Source organism: Mesocricetus auratus, unplaced genomic scaffold, assembly GCF_017639785.1.
Source record: "Mesocricetus auratus isolate SY011 unplaced genomic scaffold, BCM_Maur_2.0 Super-Scaffold_100676, whole genome shotgun sequence".
NCBI lineage: Eukaryota > Metazoa > Chordata > Mammalia > Rodentia > Cricetidae > Mesocricetus > Mesocricetus auratus.
In genome coordinates, this window is record NW_024429266.1 from 63,326,272 (window position 1) to 63,347,822 (window position 21,551).

The 21,551-nt window shown below is 44.4% G+C and overlaps 1 protein-coding gene across 1 annotated transcript in view; it reads right to left on the reverse strand.

The window, feature by feature from the left end:
* The window catches only part of Gpr39 (G protein-coupled receptor 39), a 187,896-nt gene extending 166,850 nt beyond the window's left edge, over positions 1-21,046 (reverse strand). Inside the window, exon 1 of the mRNA XM_021232883.2 lies at positions 19,764-21,046. Within this exon, the coding sequence (XP_021088542.2) occupies positions 19,764-20,619 (856 nt within the window). The 5' untranslated portion in view covers positions 20,620-21,046. The remainder of the gene's footprint in view (positions 1-19,763) is intronic.
* Positions 21,047-21,551: the final 505 nt, after the last annotated feature.

Sequence of the window (21,551 nt, forward strand, 5' to 3'; positions counted from 1 at the left end):
AGGCTGAAGGATCTCTGTAAGTTCAATTCCAGCTTGGTATACAGAGTGAGTTGCTAACACAGGGTCCAAAGCTACACAGAAAAATCCTGTCTTAAAAAACAAAACAAAATAGACCTATAAGAAGGTGCTGTAGAATATTATTTTAATTGTGTAAAGATGTGTTGCATTTGTTTCACTTTTAACTGGCTAAGGCACCTGATTGGTCTAATAAAGAGATGGGTGGCCAATAGGTCAATAGCTAAGCAAACATGCTAGGTGGTGCTGGCAGACAGAGAGAATAAATAGGAGAAATCTAGGCTAGAGTGGTGGGGAATGAGAGGAAGAAGAGAGGTGAGAACAAGGGACACACCTGGGACCAGAAGTCACATGAGAAGCAAGAAAAGTATGATATACAGAAAGAAGGTAAAAAGTCTGAGGCAAAAGGTAGATAAAGAGAAGCAGGTGAATTTAAGTTAAAAGAACTAACTCGAAACACACCTAAGCTAGGCTGAACATTCATAACTAATATTAAGTCTCTGTGTCATGATTTGGAAGCTGGCTGATGGTCCAAAAGAAAAAACATAGTACAAGAAGGTATCTTCATCTCTGCCTAACAGATCTCAACTAACCAAAGCCCCACCATGCTGTCTGCCTATCAGTGATGTGGGAGACTGGACTCTCTTCAGAAACCCACTATGTGGCTAGCTGGCTGTATGTCCATGGTATATACACTCCTCTGGAAAGACCATTCTCTTCAGTGTTCTCCTTGAACCCTAAACCCAAAACCTCAATATTCAGAGAAGACCCCAACACCACCTCAGTGTAGAACAGTAGAGAGAAGTGTGCCCACATCACCCACAGCTCCAGACCCGAAGGAGCTGTGCTGACAGGTGATCTTATTGGAGCCAGCTGGGGGCTACTGACTCATACTTCTCACTCACAAACCAACTGCATGCCCTCCCTGCCTCTCCTCCTAAGCACCCCATGAGCAATAGATAGTGCATGCCTTTCAATGTAGGTCAAGATTGGCAGTTCTGCTAAAGAAATAAAGGAAAATGCATTTCACAGTCTAACATGAGGATGGGTAAATATCATTTAACAAAACAGGAAACACAAAAGATTATCATTACCATTAATTAATTATACAGAATGGGTTTCGTTATGTCATTTCTGTATACATATATGTTTTTATCATATTCACCCCCATTACTCTGTCTTGTCCCCCTTTCTCACTGATTCCCTTCCTCTTCCCAACTATTCCCCCTTTCAGTGTGTGTGTGTGCGTGTGTGTGTGTGTATGGAGAGGGAGAAGGAGGAAGACTCAATGATCACTTACAGAAACCTGCATACGGGGTTTTTATAGGAGAATAGCAACTTACCAGTGGCCAGACCATGAAGGAAAATGTCTCTCCCTCCCCTAGTAAACCAACTATCAACTGCCTATTGGTCCTTAGGAAGGGATGGGTCCATAGGCACCTCCTCTCAACTAGCACATTTTGTTTGCCTTGAGTGTGTACAGATGTAAGGTCTTGGTTCCAAAACAGGACTTTCACAAGAATTCTATGAGCATATGTTTACAAACACGTTTCCCATTACAGAAACTAAGGAATTACTGTTAGCTAAAAACATTAATACAGTCTGTCATCCACATAATATCACTGCAGGGTGAGGCAACATACTCCTTCCCAGTAGGAGAAACTGAGGCAGAGAGTGAGGGAGCAGACAGAAGAGTGCAAATGACATCTGGTTTCCAGGGTCTTCCCATACAAAGCAACAGAATTCAGCATCAGTGGACCCTCTTCCAGCCACCGGCTCTGTAGCAAGCTGAATATAATTACAAACATTACCTGCACCCGACATCTCCCAGCTATGTGAGGATTGATGAGATACTGCATGTAAAATGCTCCGAGCACCCTGAAGACAAGTACAATATAAATCCAGAATGCCATTGAACATTCTCATTATTATCATTAAAATGAGCAAAATGTGGAGAACACAGTCCCAGCGCCTCAATTTCTAATGGGTATCTGAAATGTGGACTGTGAGACACAGTTGGCTTCCACAGTGTCCCAGTCTCGATGGACTAGTGTGACATAAATAATGTCTTCACCATCAACTGTTTATTTTGTGATGAAGCTCGGCTTTCCCTCCTCAGGGCAGGGATTTTTGTGTTTTTGGAAATAAAGCTAGGTTTGATGACAGTCTTCCAAAAATTTATTTTGATATATTGATCTCCATGGCCAGTAATGGCTGGGCCTTACAGGTGTGTGAAGAAAACATCACCATTCCATTCATCAAAAGCTCCCTCCCAGAATGGGTCTGGGTTGGGGCTGGGGCTGCTCTAGCACAAAAACTTCAGAACTTTTGAGCCTCACCTCTCCACCTGGGATTAGCTCACTGCAGTCACCCCCTCTGTGTGTGTGTGTGTGTGTGTGTGTGTGTGTGTGAGAGAGAGAGAGAGAGAGAGAGAGCATATAAGTAAACACACACATGCATGTAGAAACAAGAGGTTGACTTCAAGAGTCTTCTGAAATCACTCACCATATTATGTTTTTTCTTTTATTAAAATAGTTTTTCGTACAATATATTCTGATCATGGTTTCTCCTCCCTGAACTCCTCCCACTTACTCCGTACCTCCCCTCATCCAGATCCACACTCTATTTTGTCTCTTGTTAGAAAACAAACAGGCATCTAAGAAAATGATCCAAAGAGAAAGCACAAGAAACATACTTAGATGCAGAGACACACACATTCACACATATAGGAATCCCACACAAACACAAAACCAGAAACATGTGAGGTTAAAAAAAATGCCCCAACACAACATTATTAGACAAAGGACCTCCAAAAGAGCATTGAGTTCATTGTGTGTTGGCATGTAGTGCTTTCTGGATAAGGGTCCTACCACTAAGAGTGGTTTATTTCGCACCATCTTATTGTTTAAGTCAGGGTATCTTTGAGCAAGGAGCTCACCAATTTGGCTAGACTGGCTAACAGTGAGCTCCAGAGATACAACAATCTCCTCCCCAATGCTGGGATTACATATACATACCACTGCATCAAGTTTTATATATGGGTGCTGGAAATCTGAACTACAATCCTCATCCCTTCACTGACGGAGCAATCTCCCCAGGCCTGGACTTTCTCCAAAGCCACCCTGGAACTCCTCCTCCAAGTTGTCATTAGTACTTTGTGTAAATGGATCTTCAAGCCTGCTTATACTGCTCACACACATGAAATGCCTATGTCTACACATCTTGACAATATCAAAGGGCCATCACAGGGAGTGTCTAAATCTAGAACTCAAACCCCCTTTTGGTGTCATTTCTATGAAGACTTCTCAAATTCCTCAACTTCATGTTCACTAAAGGAAATCAGATATGTTTTGCTCAAAGTGGAAAAAGCAGGAGACCTAGAAAGTTCTATAGCCAAGATCTCTTGACTCTTCAGGAAGAATTCTTTCCATAGTACTGCAAGGTAATTATAGAAATCTGGTTTTTATTGGGACTCTTCTAAATGCTGAGTTCAGCATGGGGGGTCTACATGCTTCCTGTTGAAGGTCAACTCAGTCTTTTGCATTAGCTCTATCCAATGTGGAGAGGAGAAACTTAGGATCCAAACTGATAAAGAATTGATCCTGAACTGTATATTCAGGAAATGGAGAGGTGATTAGAACATACGGGCCTCTTCAATTCTGTTCTACCCTGCTTCCCTGCAGGTTGGGAGATTGTGTGCATACATTTATACCATGTGGCATGCCTTTGCTACCTACAGAAGTCTAAAAGTCTTCCCCCAAGGGCTGCAGATGTTTCTCAGTTAGAAGCAGGCCTGCCTGATATGCATAAGGCCCTAGATCCCGTTCCCAGAACTGAATAAACTAAGTGTGATGGTGCACACCTATAATCCTAGAACCTGGGAGGCAGAGGCAGGAAGATCTGAAGATCAAGGTCATTTTTGACAACTCAGTGGAATCTGGGATACATGAGACCATGTCTCAAAAAATAAGTTAATTAAAATAACTTCTAGGTGGGTGAGATATCTCTGTGGTGAGGGAATTTACTGCTAAAGCTGATGGCCTGAGTACAATCCTTAGAACTCACATGGTGGAGAGAAAACTGTCCCCAACAGACTGTCCTTTGACCTCTGCTCCATCTGTCTAAGTGCCCACACACATGCCAATACGCTAAACAAAATTGAATGTAACCAAAAAAATTTCTCCCAAAACACTATAGCAAAATCCCTAGAAACTTGGAATGTTATCTGACAAGGAAAAAAGGTATTGGCAGATGGCTTGATGATAAAAATCTGAAGGTAAGGAGAAAATAATGACTTTCAAGAGAGCCCCCATTGCCATGAAGTACATTAGAAGATGACAGGAAAGAGATTTGATCCAGAGATGTTACCATCTAAACAAGATCCTTCCCCAACTCAGATAAAGGGAGCTTCCTCATCAGTATGATGATACCGTGTAATATTATAATGATACCATGTGTGGCCTTTGAGGACTTACTAGATTGAAAGGACAAAGTCCATGCATTAGTATTTTTTCTGTGGTACTGTTAGCTATCTGAAAATGGATGAATATGAAGCAGAAAGGTTTCCTTAAAATTACTGTTTGGGATGCTAATTGTCTGAGACTGGGTAACCTGTTGGCTTGAGTTTCTGGTAAAGGCTCTCATGACATTGCAGCATAAAACAGGGTCCCGTAGTGTGATCCTGCCATAGATGGCATGTTGCTAGAAGGGTGAGCCTTGCCCCATTTACAACAGTCCACTCCTGTATAAATTTTTCACCCAAAGAGACTGCCATGAACCCTTGTGCACTCAGACCCTCTTTTGGAAGGTTCCACTGACACTAGCACACAGGGCACCATGCTTCTAGAACATATAACCCTTGAAGAACACCCTCAAACCATATTCCAACAACAGCAGCCCTCATAAATGGGATGGATGCTCCTCTTTAAAAAGAAAAAGGGTCCTAGAGAGTGTCTTGCTCCCCTACCATGTAAGGACTGTATTATTACTTTTTTCATTTCTGTGAATAAATAGCTGACAATAGCCCTTTAATGAAGGATGGATTAATTTGTCTCACAGTTTGAAGGCATGGTCCATCATGGCAGGGACAACAAGGCAGCAGGAGTGTGAAGCAGCTGGTCACACAGCATCCACAGTCAGGAAACAAGAGAGATGAATGCTGGTGCTCATCTCCTTTTTATTCGGTCCAGGATTCCAGCCCTTGGGACGGTGCCACCCACATTTACAGTGGTTCTTCCCTCACTGTTAACCTAATCTAGAAACTCTCACAAACATGCCACAGGTTCTAGATCATTCTGGATCCTGTCAAGCGGACAGTCAGTCAACATGAACCGCTCCAAGGACACAGCAAGAAATCATCCATCAGCAACCCGGAAGTGGTTTTAAACCTACCAGCACCCTGTCCTTACACTTCTCAGTTACCCAACTGTGAGCAATATAATTCTGTGTCTAGGACACAGAGTCTGTGGCATTTTGTGGTTGCAGCCCAAATGGAATAGGACAGAGAGCAGATGTTGAGAAAACAGACCATGGGGAGATTCAGTTGCTGCCCTTGGACTAGAGTGATCCATCCATACTACAGAAAGTCAGCGGCCACCAGACCATGGGAGAGCCAAGGGCAGGCTCTCTCCTGGAACCTGCAGAGGCTGTAAGGTCCTGCTTGCCATCTCGAGTTGGGCATAGACAAGTTTATTTTAGACAGCCCTCATTGAGACTCTGCCCTGGTGGTTCCAGACAGCCATCCCAACCACCAACAGCTGTGACTTCTTGGGGAGCTGTTTCAGAGAGCAGCCCATTTCTCTCTCAGCTTGCAAGGACAACAGGAAATCATAACCATCCTGGCTGTCAGAGCTGACGCAGGCTAGTTATATAAAAATCAAATTTCAGTCTAATTTCAATACGACGTTGAACAAAATATTCTACCAATTAATCTTTTTCATCCTTAAGCAACTCTGATTTCTAGAGAGTAACAGATATGTCATTTCCTTAAAAAACTGCGATAGACTGACCACTAGCTCAATGTGCAGGAAAATCCTGGATTTCTGATCCTCCCATCTCTATCTCCTGCGTGTGAGGATTCAGGTGCAGCATTACACCTGACTTAGGTAATGTTACCCATCAAGCCAATGGGTCTGTGCAGGCTGGGTAGACATTCTACCAAACCCTTCCACCGCCTCTATTCCTTTGGTTTTTCTATGGTAAATATTCTTAATATCAAGAATGGGCTTTTACTCTAGCAGTATTATTGTTATTATGACTTTAGTATAGTTTAAGTTTTAGTAGTAGTGGGATTTTCTGGTCCTGGGACTCAAACTCAGGCAGGAGCTATACCAATGAGCTGCATACCAGCCTGAGATCCTAAGTCTAAAACTAATAGTTCCAACCAACACCATATCAGGACATAACTGGAAAATCCCCGAGGTCAGGCTGGAAGCAGAGGGTGCACCTGACCTGAGGCACAGTTAAGGACTTTTGCTTCTCAGGTCAACGGTCAAACTCAAACTGATTCTGTGGTGAAGGGCAGCCACTCTCTGATACCATCAGTGACCTGGTGCAATGAGTCAGGCTCAGGCAGGAAACAACACACCCTGCAGATTTGGTATTAACCAGTTCCTGGCAGCACCATTTAGGAATTGCAGTGCTCTGTCACTGGTTTCTCTGGTGCCCCTCTATATTCTTTGGCTATGGGCTGGTCCTCTTCTCTCTCCAAACCCCTCCTTCCTCCTGCTTCCCTATGTTCCTTCCCCCCATTGAAACCTTCTATTCCTGACATGCCAGCTCCCATGTTCCTCTGGCTTACATTGTATTACCCTGTGATGCGTTCCCCTTAACACCTTCCCTGTCCCCATCATGGACCCCTTTTGAGGCCTCTACACCCATGGTCACATCAATACACATAACATATATGAACATTAGAAGCTAGTGTTCACATAGGAGGGAATACATGATGTTTGTCTTTCTGAGCGTAGGTAATTTGATGTGATCTTTTCCAGCTCCATTCATTTCCCCATAAATTTCATGATTTCACTTTTCTTTACACCTTTACAGAATTTCATTTCATTGTGTATATATACCACGTTTCCTCCGTCCATTCATTAGTTAATATACATCTAGGCTTGTGTCCCCCTATACTAACCTCTAGCAAATGTAACCCAGGATTCATCATGAGGAAAACAAAGTGGCAGAAAGACATCCACTATTAAAGTGGATTAGGTGGGTGACTATATACATATTTAAAGCCTGACCCAAGAGTTTTATGGACACTGTGAACTGCAGCCTAACTTGATGTGTAAATAAGCTGTAACCCATCCTTGTCACAAGCAGCTGAGCTTCAGCCAAGCACAGTAGCTGAGTTCTCATTAACCCCAGGCAGTCCAATTGTTCAAACAGAGTCTAGAGAAGGCAAATGTCAGCTTTAGCTGAACAGCCTATCTTAGTCCCTCCCTTCCTCTTTCTGTCCTAGCCCACTTCCTGACCTTGGTTGGGGCACATCATTCTAAGCCTTAGTAGACACACACTGGATCCAGAATCACAAATACACTAGGCTCACATCTGCCCAAGAACATGCTGCAATTCCTCTTTTAAGGCCACACAGAAGGACAGGGGAGGTTGCTCATTCAGCAAAGTACTTGCAAACACTAGGACACTGGTTCATCACCAGAATCTCATAAAAAAAAATTCTGAGGAAGGTGGTAAGGTGATATTCATGTATAATCTCAGCACTGGAGACAAAGAGACTGTGGTGTCCCTGGGGCTCACTTGCCAGACAACCTAATCAGCCAGTTTCAAACAATATGGGACTGAGGACAGCTTCTAATACACAGAGGGGGGGGGTAGGGAGGGAGGGAGAGAGGGAGGGAGGGAGAGGGGTAGTAAAGAATCCAATGTATTGCAGATCCTTTCTTCCCATACTTAAGCATCAGGACAGAGGGCTCACAGGATCTTCTTACAATGGTGATTCTAATTCAACATTTACAACTTCCAATAGATGGCCAATGCTACTGGTCCATGACCCACACCATGAATATCAAAGTTGTAGGCAACATCTCTGGAGTAAAGTTCAATTAGCCACACCAGTCACTAAAAATGCTAGAGCCCAGGAATGGCTGAATTAATAAATAATCAGTCCCTTCTAGCCTTCATCCAAGGCTATTTTTGAGCTTCTAGAATATTCCATCTCTATGCCTTAATGCCCTATTTAGAGGAATATTGTGCTCCTTGAAATAAAGGCACCAGCTTTTCCTTCTCCACAGTCAAAAGGATATCATGCATACTAAAATTCTCCTACATATTTGGTGAATGCACTCTGCAATGAAACAGAAAGATCTTTGGGACTACCAGAGAAGGTGAAGACATTCCTGGTGAGCCTTCCAAAGGAGGTAAGTTGGCAAGAGATTCATTAATAGGAAAATGTCAGGTCCTAGAAAGAGTCCAGCCTGGCTCCTCTAGAAGCCTCCATTATCATCTAGACTTCGACCTTCAGTCACCAATGCAGCCCATTTGTTACCTATGTCAAGGCAATCTTGAACTTGAAAACCACTGACAACCCATCAGCTGTCTTTTAAATAGAAAAAGCACACAGCTGTCATCTCACTGTGATGTTTAGTTTTTCAGAATGGTAGATACAAAAACCAGAGCCATAAATTCCAAGAAAAACATGTTTCTGCCGAGTGTATCATGTCTTCCAAAGAATTATAATATAAAGCCAAGTAACACAAGATGTCAAATGACTGCTGCTCAGCTAAAATACTTCATGGGGTGTTTTATTTCTAGGCAGGGTAGATTTCCAAGTCCCCCAGCCCCACTCCAATTTTATCAGAGTAACAGAATGTCATTTCTCTGGTGTGTGTGTGTGTGTGTGTGTGTGTGTGTGTGTGTGTGTGTGCATACAGATACATGTTGAGGTCAGAGGACATCCTCAGATGTCCCTCAAGAGTCACTCTGCTTTTTTTGACATGTCTCTCACTGAAACTGGATATGAATAATTGGGCTAGAAAGGCTGGCCAGTGAGCCCCAGTGCCCCCTCAGGGCTGGGATTACAAGCAAATGCAACCAAGCCTGACTTTTAAAACATGGATGCTGAAGATCAAACTCAGATGGAGAGCAAGGCAAGCACTCCACCAACTGAGCTGTCTCCCTTTCTCCATGGGGGATGTCTTTTCTTTATGAGTTCAACAAACCCTGTCGTTCCAACTGGGCCTGACTCCCGCTCATACATGCCTTTTGTTTCATAACCAGTTAGGCATTGGAAAAGCACAATAGCCACTTAGCATGCAGTCATGCCTCCTGTGGGATTTGGGTAACATCACTCTTCTCCAACTCCACAGCCACCTTATAGACCAGCAAAGCACCCTGCCTGACAGAACACCTCCCAACATACAGTAAGTGCAAAGAGGAAATGTTGTCAAGTTTCTAAATTGACAGGAGTCCTAAAGTCAGTCAGGAAATGCTCTCATAAGACAAACTGGCTCTCAGTATTACAGTGGGGTGCCCTCCGCTATCTTCTCCCTGAGGAAGCTCAATAGTGAAGATGTAGCTTAAATAGGAAGGCTCCTGGAAGCCGCTGAGCTATCCTGACTTTGCCACATTCTCCAAGTGTTTATTTAGCATGTAATGCAGATGATGCTGGCAGGAATGAAGATATTCTAAAGAGACTCTATACTCTCTATTGAGACAACAAACCCCAAGAAATTAGGATTTCCCTCGGAGGAGGGAAAGGCCTCAGAACTTGTTGCTAGCCAGAGGGAGAATTTATCTCCCCAAAAGAGAAATTTGTCAAACCACCTCTCAAGAGAGCCTGGAGCCCACAAGTAGACCTGGACTGCTTAGCTGTGCACACCTGTTATCCTCTATTCAAATGTTGTATCACGACCTCAAAGATGGACCTGGGGAGGTCCCTGAACCTCTTCATATGCCCTCTTCCCACGGTGATCACAATGAGTAACTCTCTATTGTCTGCATTCATTATCACTTGTCACTCTGAGGATGGTGGCCCTGAGCATAGCTTGTTAGGGCTGAGACTCAGCCTCTAACAACTCCATTGACACTTAGTGCCACACAATGAGGCAAAGAATCAGCCTAAAGGATAACAGTTATGAGATCAATCTAATACCAAACCCCTTGATGACCAAGGTAGCCAGGATTCCAAACACCCAGCCAGAGTGGCTCATGCTTCATTTTTGCTCTGCTTCTATAAAAGCTTCACAAAACAGTTTTCATGCTGAAATATGGAATTTGGGATAAACTGAATCTGTGTTCCCTGACCACTGCGAATCTTATTTGATGACAAGGAATTCAAATCTTTTTATCTTCCCTACTTTCATAAAAAATATGCATATGTTTTAACCCCACCACCATCACCTGTAAAAACTCTGTTAACACAAAGACCCTGCTACACTTTCATAATAAAGGGGTGGCCTGTTCGCCCTTCATTTCCTTTGCACAATTCTTTTACAATTAGCCCATCTCAAAAGACCGGGAGGCTGGCACCAGCCAACTGGGAAAAGGCAGTCACCCCTGCATTAGAACGGAAGCCAAGTGTACTTCCTGGCCCAGGCTTTGCTCTTCTGACGTTATGCTCATCAGACCCTCTTGATCAAGAGAAGTTTTGCACTGTTGGGACACTTCAGTTGGTCTTCCTTGTGACCTTGGACCTATTCCTAGCAAAAAATCTTTCCATAGCAGAAGCCAGGAGCAAGGAGTCCTCTCTGTCAAAATCCTCTCAAGCTTTGAAGACCTAACTCCCTTTTGATCTCAAGACTCACATTCAAGGCATTAGGTACCCAGAAAAATCTCCCAATCTGGAGAAATTTATTACTTCTGCCAATCCTTTTCTCAATGAGGAGATTTGAATAAGAATGATCCTGATGCTTGAATGCTTGGTCACCAGGGAGTGGAACTATTTGAAAGGATTACAAAGATTAGGAGGTGTGTTCTCTCTCTCTCTGCCATGAATCAAGATGTAGCTCTCAGCTACTGTTCCAGTGCCTGCCTGCATGCTGCCATGCTCCCCACCATAATAATGGACTAAGCCTCAGAAACTATAAGCCAGCCCCCAATTAAATCCTTTCTTTCCTAGAAGTTCCCTGGGTCCCCGGGTCTCTTCACAGCAATAGAACAGTGGTGAAGACCTTCTCCTATTCAACTGAATAACTGGGACAGGGTTTGTGTCTACTAAAGGGAAAGAGGAGAAATGGATGGAGCTTGGAGAACTTCCTGTCGATCACTGTTAGGATGACTTTCCTCTGCTCCAGATGCAGAAGCCACAGTTGGGACCATCAATCAAATACATCAACCTAAAGAGATTATAGGTAGATTATGTTAGATAAAAGCCATTGAGACACTGAGAATGCACTCTTCTGTCATGGACTTTGGACTTGACCTTCTGTTTGACAACACTAGGAATGGGAGTTTCACCATGGACCCTTAAGATTTAAATCATCATGCAAAAAGGTGGTGGTATCTGAACATTTTTTTATTTTTAAGGCAAAGTCACATCTTCCTAGTCAAAAGAATAGAATCTAATCTCTACCTTTGGCTCTGGTTAGAGACCCTATATTCTAAGTTGTCCAAAATATTACATACTTTATGAACTAATCAGTTGATCCTGTCAATCACCTGGTCAGAACTTCTTGCTTCCAGGAGAACTGGTTCACTTGGGAGGGGAAGAATAATTATCCCCTCAATGAGATAACACATGTGTCTTTCCTAGAAATAGGACCTTGGTATTGGTTCTCCACTATGTAGCCCTGTAAAGCCTGCCTTCCTGAGTTAACTTGACAGAGTGTAACTTTGCCTTTTTCTTCTTTCTACCAACACACACACACACACACACACACACACCGTGTTCTCCCTGTGCTCTAGGCTTACTCTCTTCTCTGAAGCCAACTCCCACCCCGCCCTGCCCTGACACCATAAGCACCATTTCTTTTACCAAGAGGCTGCACTGCAAAAATGCAGTTCCCTTCATCTTCATCTCCCTCCTCCTGGAAGCCACCAAGATTTACAGCTTGTCTGCTCTTTTTTTCCATCCATTTCTAATAAAGCCACCCCAGGCTTTCTTCTGAGACTGTTTTTCTTTTGTTAATGAGACTAAGAACCCAAAATGGAGACCTTTAATTCCCCAATAGCATAATGAGTATGAAAGGTCCCTAGCCTCAGGACATTCCAAATATAATCTAGGTACACCTGCCCAACACTGCCTGTAGGAGACCACTGGAGGTTGCCGTGGGCCAAGAAAGCTACATCATTCACTGATGACCTCAAGCCTACTTCTACCCTAAAGCTGGTGACACCCACTCTCCATGGCCATAACCCAAGGGACAGCCATTATCGCCAGGGCTATCAGCGTCAGAGCCTCGACCCTGCTAGCCCTACTAAGCCAGGTGCTGACTCCCATCCCCAAGAAGACAATTAAATACACAAGTCATAGTGAAAAGGAGAAAGAGATAACACCATGTGGCCACATTGGGAAGGGGAACAAGGAGGGCCAGTGAGCTTCAAGTCCATGTTCAGGGCATGAACATTAAGCTCAAGTTCAAATACAGAACACTGGCTGAGCAGTCAAGGCCAACATGTGTCACCAAGTCATCATAGTCTGTGCTCCACAGTCCCCTGCAAGGTGTTCTGACAAGTTGTCAGAACTCTGGGAAATCTCTTCTTCAAGAGGAGTTCCTCTTTGGGCTAACACCAGCCTTCAGCCTCTTTCTTCCCCAACACCAGACTCCTGGGGAAAATCCAATTTCCTGGGGACCATTGTTTCCATAGTCTTATAGCCAAGGGGAGAGACACAAGTGACTCTTTAGAATATCTACATTCCTGCCAGAGTGCTTACACCATTTCCTTTACATTCTGGAAACACAACCAGCCCTGAAATTGATCCGAATTGTAATGCAGCAAATGCTGTTGCCTGTGGGTAGCACTGCGGACGGTTTTGCCATTCATTATTTTCTCAGTGTATTCCAAGGATTGTCCCAGCTCCTCATTGTGGTAGTGTCTGAAGGTGAGTGGTCTAGAGCACGATCTGTGCTCTGGAAACATTAAAGGGAGAGATCTAGGAGATTCAGATTCTTTCACCCATCACAAAGCCTGGCTTTCAACATGACCTTTCAGCTCAGGAGGTCAAGAGACACAGCCTCTGTTCTCCAAACTGATGCAGGTCACGTGCAGAGCAGGCAGTACCTGCTATTCTCTCCTCTGGGGCCATTAGCCTCCTGGCTTAGCCTTGAGTGAGGTGGCTGGGGAGGGAGGAAATGTCAACTTAAAGAGGAAATAAAAGCACATTAATATTTTCAAAATGTTACTGCCCACTTTCTCCCTGAGGCTTTCCTTGCTAAAATGTGCTCTAAGTGTGAGAATGTAATATCAAAATCCAACCTTCTCTGCTCAGGTCACAGTACCTGCAGCAGCCTACACACACACACACAAGCCTGGGCCTCTACTGAGACTGAGACACTGTGTGTGAGTCCCTAGCCAAACAGACGTCCCTGATGTCAAGATCTTTCACCTGGTGTCAAAGTTTTGTGTCAGGGGCATTGTTTTAATGAGGTTAAGCTAAGATTACCTGAGATCTTAGAGAAATATAGGAACTTGGAAACAGAATTGAGTTGTAGAGATGAAAGCATGTAGCATCAGACAGAAAAACAACTAGACAGAATAAAAAACCTCTAGAGTTCAACCACTTCTCCAAGCCCTTGAAGTGGGAGTAGGATGCCCAGAACTAAAGGATGTGGCCAAACTTTTCTCTAAAACTCAGCTTGCAAGGAATTGAAGTTGGAGAGTCAACTGTCTTGGGAGATAACAGAAGGAAAAGGCAAGGGTGGGTTGTGGCTTAGTTGGTAGAGTGATGGACAGGAAGGTATGTATCCCTGGATTCCTGTCTCTGAACTGCGTAAACTGGGTGTGATGGTACGTACCTGTAATCCCAGTTCTTCAGTGGTTGGAGCAGGAGGATCAGAGGTTTGAGGTCATCCTTGGCTAGTTTGAACTACATGAGACCCTGTCTAAGCAAACAAAATAGTCATTGGAGAGGGTTCAGGAGCTAGGAGCACTGGCTACTCTTCCAGAGGACCTAAATTCTGTTCTCTGAACCCACATGGCAGCTCACAATCATCTGTAACACCAGCTCTAGGGGATCCAACTCACCTTTTGGCCTCCAGGGGCACTGCCCATACATTGTGCACATATGCGCAAGCAAGTAAAATACTCATACATATAATTCTTTTTTGTTTTGTTTTCAAGATAGGGTCTCTGGCTACTCACTATGTAGACCAGGCCAGCCTCGAACTCACAGAGATCTACCTGCTTCTGCCTCACATGTGCTGCAATTAAAGGCATGAGCCACTACACCCAGCCAGAAAAAAAGTTTAATCTAAAAAGAGAGAGACAGACAGACACAGAGAGGGGAGGGGGCAGTGAGAGCTGGTAATGGTATATCAGGGGTCATTGTCCAGTACCAGACAAGACTCCTGGACCTCCAACTTAATATTCTTCTCACATGTTGTCTCCTCATAAACAGGTTTTACTCTGCACAGTTTGGACATTAGTAAGCTGGATGCTTTGCGCAACCAAAGCACCTATACCCTGATTATACTCTGGTAGCCCCCATGGAGCATGCAACAAAGACAGATGAACAGGCATACTAATGAATGGGGCCTAAGATTCCAATATTCCCCTCCTCAAATGCTGTGCGTGTCTCCAACAGAGAAATGAAATCTCTGAGACAGCCTGATTATACAAATAAAGCAGCATTATTGTATTTGTCTACCGGGCTGATCGCAGGAAATTTGCAATTTATGATGGATTTCACAAATAGAGAAAATAAACAGGAGATATCATTTATTATAGCCGCATCTACATCAATAAAGGAAAAGAAAGAGAATGGCAATAATCTGAGTACTTGAGGTAAAACTTTCTCCTGGTATATTCAAGCATTTGAATCAAAATACTATCTTACACTAAGAAGTTACTAATTTAATTTTGATGATATTTCCTGAGAGATGGGGTTGATAGATCATTGTGCACTACAGAAAATATCTTTCCCTGAAACATTAAACTAGTCAAGAAAACAACTATTAAACCATGTTCCTATGGTGAGCTAGGGATCTGGCTCAGTTGGTAAAGACCTTGCTGAGAATGCAGGAAGTCCTAGATCCCATCCCAGCACTATGGACTGAATCCTAGCACTTGGAAGGTAGAGGACCAGAAACTCAAGAGCATCTTCAGCTATTTAGTGAGTTCAAGGTCAGCCTGTGCTACTTGAGACCCTGTCTCAAATAGAAGCAAACTAGAGGCTAGAGAGATGGTTCACTGGTTAAGAGCACTGGCTGCTCTTGCAGAGGACCCAAGTTTAGTTCCTGACTCTCACATAAATTGATATACATCTGCCTGTAACTTCAATTCCAGGGCATCTGATGTTCTCTTATGGCCTCCCTGAGTACATGTAAACACACACACACACACACACACACACACACACACACAAAAACACACACACACGATAAATATTTTAACAAAGATACTATAGAATGGCTTTCTCCAGAGGACTTCCTTTGTGTTTTCCCTCCAGATCACTCTTGCTGAAGTTCCTACAGTGGGGTTACATTTGTCAATGTTCTGTCCCTTCATGATTACCTAGTGTAAGTCAGATAGGCTCTCGTTGACATTATTGGCTGGACACATTTGATTCATGGGTTTCTTTGGTTCCCTTTCATTTATTTCATGGAATTCTAATGTGCCCCGAAGGTTACATGGAAGTTGCTGCCTTGAAAAGTTTCTGGAGTGCCACAAAAAATTATATCTATTTGCATTTTGACTGCATTTATTTTGATGTGTATGAGTGCTTGCCTGCATCTAAGTGCCCCATGTGAATGGCCCATGTACCCCCACACATACACATCGCACACAGATGGGAAGAAGGAAAGAAGAGGAGGGGGGAGGAATGAAAAAGAGAAAAAGGGAAGGAGTAGTGGAAGTCCGACAAAGGTTTTGAGGAATAGGCACTTCTGCGTTATTAGGGTTTATCCTGAAAATTGCTTGGGACCTAGTTGGCTCAGTACTGTTTCATTTCCCAGAGCTCCTCATTTGTTCTCATTAGTCACCAGCCCAGCACCTCAATATGGGGGAGGGGGGGTAACCGCAAAAATATGCAGAAAAGAAAATTAATAATTGCTGCAAAGGCTTCCTCATCTTGCTTGGGTTTATGAATTTTAGCTCCATTATAGAGAAGTTAGAATTTTTAACAATGACAGGGGAACCCTTAATTGATTTTTTATTGCTTCAAGTGCTCCAAAGACATATTATGTTTTGCTGTCATTTACATTTCATATTAAATTCAAAATATGTTTGGATTGAGCAAATATTTATTTTCATTTGATCCATCTGTTATATGAAGTACTAAAAAGACAGCTAAATCACTATATTAAATTCAGTGGTTTGTAAACAATTTATATGTTCATTTGTTCTGGGTTAAAAATGCCCCAAAGCACAAGTTTATGAAACCCACAAAGCAAATTGCATCGTATTAATCTGATGGATGTAAGCCATAGTTTCCTCCTCTTCACTCCATTAATTTACTCCCTAACTTGAGTTAATTAGCGAGGTTCCTATTTTTTAAAAGTTCTTTGAAACGCACTGGGGAGGGGTGGCAGCATTTGCAAGTACTGCATTGAAAACCTACCACAGAGAAGATGGGCTAAATACAAATGGCAAATTTCTCCAGCTCTTATCACACACTGAGTACCTGATTGTCAGTCATCAATGTCTTTGCTGGGAGCCAGTAGGTGATTAACAAACAGTTGTTATAAAGAATAAGGAGAAGTCTAGAAGGGAAGGAGAGAAGAGTGAGGAGGAACTCATTTGCAGCAATTTCTACTGTGAGAAATGATCTCCAAGGTGCTGTCCATCTTCAAATAAAAGTCAGGGGTTCTATGAGCATATACACCAAGTAGAGGTTAACATTCATCTTAACTCCTACTGGGAGATGAACTGTCCATCTCCACAGACAAACAGAAAAAAAAAACAAAAAACAAACAAACAAACAAACAAAAAAACCAGAGACTGACCAGACAGAGAGTAAAAGGTAGGGACTTTGGAGGTGGCTTAGTGGTTAAGAGCATTTGCAGCCCTTCCACAGGATTCAAGTTCAGTTTCCAACACCCATGATGGGAGTTCACAGGTATCTGTAACACCAGTTCCAGGAATCCAACGCCCTCTTCTGGTCTGTTTGAGCATCTGCATGCACAAGCACACATTCACACACATATATAAAAATAAGTTTAATGGGGGAGTAGGGGAGGGAGAGGGAGCTGGGATTGACATATGAAGCAAGCTTGTTTCTAATTTAAATAAATTAAAAAATGGAAAAAATAAGTTAAGTCTAGGAGGATTTAGAAGGGAGAAAAGTTTCTCACCAAATTTTCAAGCAAGCAAACACAATTTCTATTACTCCTGGGATATTTTGATCAGCAGACAGTGGGTGACAGAGACTGAATTGTCATCAGAGCCCTTGTCGTGTTCCAGGTCATTTAACCCCCAGAACACCATCCTGCCAACTTGGGTTGTTCCTTCCCTGTCTGTGCCCTGTCTTACATCTTTTTCCTCCACCAGGACTATGGAAGCCTGGGCCAGACCCTCCTAGCTGTGAGGTGGGTCTTGTGGATGTTGGTTGGTTGGCTGTTTTTAAACAGGGTGTCGTATGTGCCAGGCTAGGCTAGCTGAGGATAACTGTGAACTTTTGATGTTCCAGCTTCCACCTCCAGAGTTCTGAGGTTACAAGCATGTACCCTCAGTTCTGGTTTTATGCAGTGCTGGAGACACGCTAAGGACTCTAGCAGCCCAGCTTCCTCGCAGTCTGTATTTGAAGTCTCAAATGCCTCCTCTATAACATGGACGCATATGCGACCCAGCACAGCTATGGCAGGAAAAGGGCAGAGGAAAGAGCATTAAGATTAACATATGGAGCACTAAGGGCTACAAGCTAAGCAGAAAGCATAACACTATACAAGTGTAGGATAAGGTGAACTCTGTGTAAATGGCCCACAGAAGATCACAGCTTCTGGGACCCAGGGCCATAGAGATTCTGATCTTTCTTTTCCAACACTCTGGCCTGTTTCCTTGCTTGGGGGTGACCTCTTTCACAATAAACTGTCTATGTTTATACCACAATCTAAATGTCCTTGATGTAATTGTTTGTTCCAGGATACATGAACCCAGAATGATGTCAGATGACCACCCATATCGTGCAAACCAGTGTCTTAGCATTTTCTACAGACTTAGATTAAAATAAAGTCAGCATCTGACCCACACTCAGTCAAAAGCAGGGTTGACCCTTACACAAGTGCCTCCCTGTTTCACCCCTGCCTGAACCCCTGCTCTGGAGCTGGCTACTCAAGTTTGTGATATCCAAACAAACAACCCCAGGATTGGTTTCTCTGATGAGAGCACACTGAAAAGGGGAAAAGAGAAGAAAAATGTTCGGAATCTCAACTCTCACTTGGCCCAACTCCTACTCACATACCTATGCCGACGACGTCACCTTTTCCTTGTTTCCTCTGAAAAATACTTTTTAGCCGTTTGGTGACACACACCCTCAGATGTCTGAGTTAAAGCCCAGGCTCCCAGAGGACCTCAATAAAACCCTTCTTCTAATTTGTGTTTTGTTTTATTCTTTTAAGATTTTTATTACTACTCATATATGTACGTGTATGTCTGTGTGAGTGTTTGTGGATGTTAGGCGAGGTTCACCCAGAAGAGGCCTTCACACCCCCTGGAGCTTGAGTTACAGGTAGTTATGAGCTATTGGACAAGAGTGCTGGAAATCTAACTAGAGGCTTCTGGAAGAGCAGGCAGTACATCCTCTTAACTGCTGAGACATCTCTCTTTTTTGCTTTGCTTTTGTTTCAGGGTCTCTTGGAGCCCAGGGTAGCCTCAAAACACACTATGTAGCAAAGGATAGCCTTAAACTTCCAATCCTTCTGCTTCCATCTCCCAGTGCTAGGATGACAAGAATGGTATGTCACATCGAGTTTATGTCATGCTCTCAGGGCTTCCTGCATGATATCATGACCACATCTCTAGCATCTGAAGACACCTGAAGACATTTGGGGCTTCTATATCACTGGCTCCCTAGAAATAGCCACCTTAAATCCAGAGAAGGTCCTCAATTTGAAATACTTGTATCACCTCCATGTTTGGGCCACAGACAGCTTTCTCTGCCCAAGAAAAGAGGTACAAAGAAATGTTGAGGCCAGGTGAGTTTCCAGGAACTCACAGACCCATGGCCCCAAGCAGGCAGTATCATGCACATCTCAGGGTGAGCGTATGAGAGCTCCATTTTCTTAAGACTTGCAGATGATTCCTGCCAGAAATAGAAATCTCGGGAGCCAGTATCCCTGACAAGCCAGCCTCTCCTGAGGAGGACGACAAAAAAAATGGGGACAAAATGTCCCTGCCTGATCAAGGCTCTCTGGTCCACGAATCAGAAGATAAGAGTCACTCTCTTTATCTCTGAAGAGCATGTTCCTTTTCAAAGGACTCACGCCTGTCCTGGGTGACTTAATTTGTTCCTCTTATCTCCCAGTATTTTCATCCAAGATATTTTGTTTATAGCCTGAAGTCACAGAAATGATGTACCAGACCTTCCAATGTCACAGACCACAGATCTCCTAAACACAAAGAAGAGACACACGCCGGATGAACACCAGGGCCCTTAAGCAGCTACCCCTCAGAAGTCCCCTGCCACCCAGACTCACTCAGGAAAATGATGGTTTGTCTTCTCGCTGTCCGGCTTTCCTCACTCTCGGACTTCCTCAGCTGCAGCTGTGGCCCTGTCCCTGCCAGAGTGCCCCGCTTGCTCCTCATGAGCACTTTCATCATATTCCAACACATGAAAGCCACAGACACCAGGACCACCAAGTAAACCGCGAAGGCCCCAAAGATACTGGACTGGAAGACAGTCCAGCGGCTGGAGAGGTTTGTGCAGATGGACATATTGGAGGTATCAGGTTGCTCGTGGTGGCGGGTGCGAGAGAGGTTGCAGTTGAGTCCTCTGTGGGTAGGCACAGACACCAGGGGGTACTCGATACCCATGGCAAAGAGCAAGGGCAGCGCCACCAGGGCAGAGGTGACCCATACAAAACCGATCAGCAGCTTCACCTGGCAAGGTCCAGACACGGCCTTATACCTGAAGGGATGACAAATGGCAATGTAGCGCTCAAAGCTGAGGGTCAGCACGTGCAGCAATGTGGCATAGCTGCATGTCTCGAAGAGGAACGTGTGGAGCTTGCAGGACAGCGGGTAGCTGGGTGTAGTCAGAGGGTTCCAAATGATGCTGTAGAACTCCATGGGCATGCCAATCAGGAAGACCAAGATATCTGAACAAGCCAAACTGACCATGTGATCTGTCACCTCCTTCTGCAAATAGCCCTTTTTCTGCAATAACTGTGTAACCCGGATGGTGACGCTGTTGCCCAAGATGCCCACTACGAAGATGACGAGGTACACCAAGATGAGGGTGATTTTGATCCAAGTGGCCACCTCAAATTCGGGGACATGGCTGTGATCGATGACACGGGAACAGACATTGCTGGAGATACTGGATGAAGCCATGAGGAAGGGAGAGCCAGGCTACCAGGTCCCCAAAGGTCTCCACTTCCCTTCCTCTGCCCAGAGAAATCTCGCAACTCACCAGCGTGGGCGCAGCACTTTCCGTCACTGGAGTTGGCTGGCCAAGGGTGACTTAGTTTTTCGGCTTTCTCATTGAAACTTCCTGGAATAAATCACCCTAGAATCCCTGGTGGCGCCGGTGGGTGGTGGTGGGGTTTGGAGACAGCAGCTCTGCAGTAAGAAGGGACCAGGCTCTGACCTCCCTGACCAACTCACAGCGAGACCCGCAGTACTTTGCCTTGCTGTGGTTCCTCCTCTCCCTTCCAGGTCCCTGGCACTGGCCTCCCTGTCGACTTGCAGGAGGGAAGCAAGAGGTCTCCCACGGGTCAATCATTAACCACAGCTCTTTCTGCTCAGCAGCCTGCTGCAAAACCAGCCCGGCCGCGCTTGTGACTCAACACAGAGATTGTGGCAGGAAAACGAACAGCCGCACCTCCCTCCTCACCCTTGCAACAGCCTCCAGGCCAGCCTTTGAGGGTTTTTTGGGGACCAGCCAGCCTGCAGAATAGGTGTGGCACCTGGGAAGCCGGACGGTGCTCCTGGCCTTCTAGAGAGAGATGAACTAAAAACAAAAACAAAAAAAGGTCACCAGACTGGGTTCCCACTGTTTCAGGTAACTGAGATGTCTTATGTCTTGCCTTATAGGACTAGATTGGCTGTGGCTTGCCCTGGATGGCAGGTGAACACACACTCTCCCAGTAGTGCCCAGATTAAGGGATACCCAGGTATTTGCAATGAATTACTGCGTTGAAGTCAGCAACCACCAAGCTAATGAGATCTTCTTTGAGACCTGGCTTGGCTCCAAGCCTCCTAGTGTCTGACACAGTGCGCTCGCTGCCTAGCCATCCTGCCCAGGGACTCTGAAGAACCTCTGT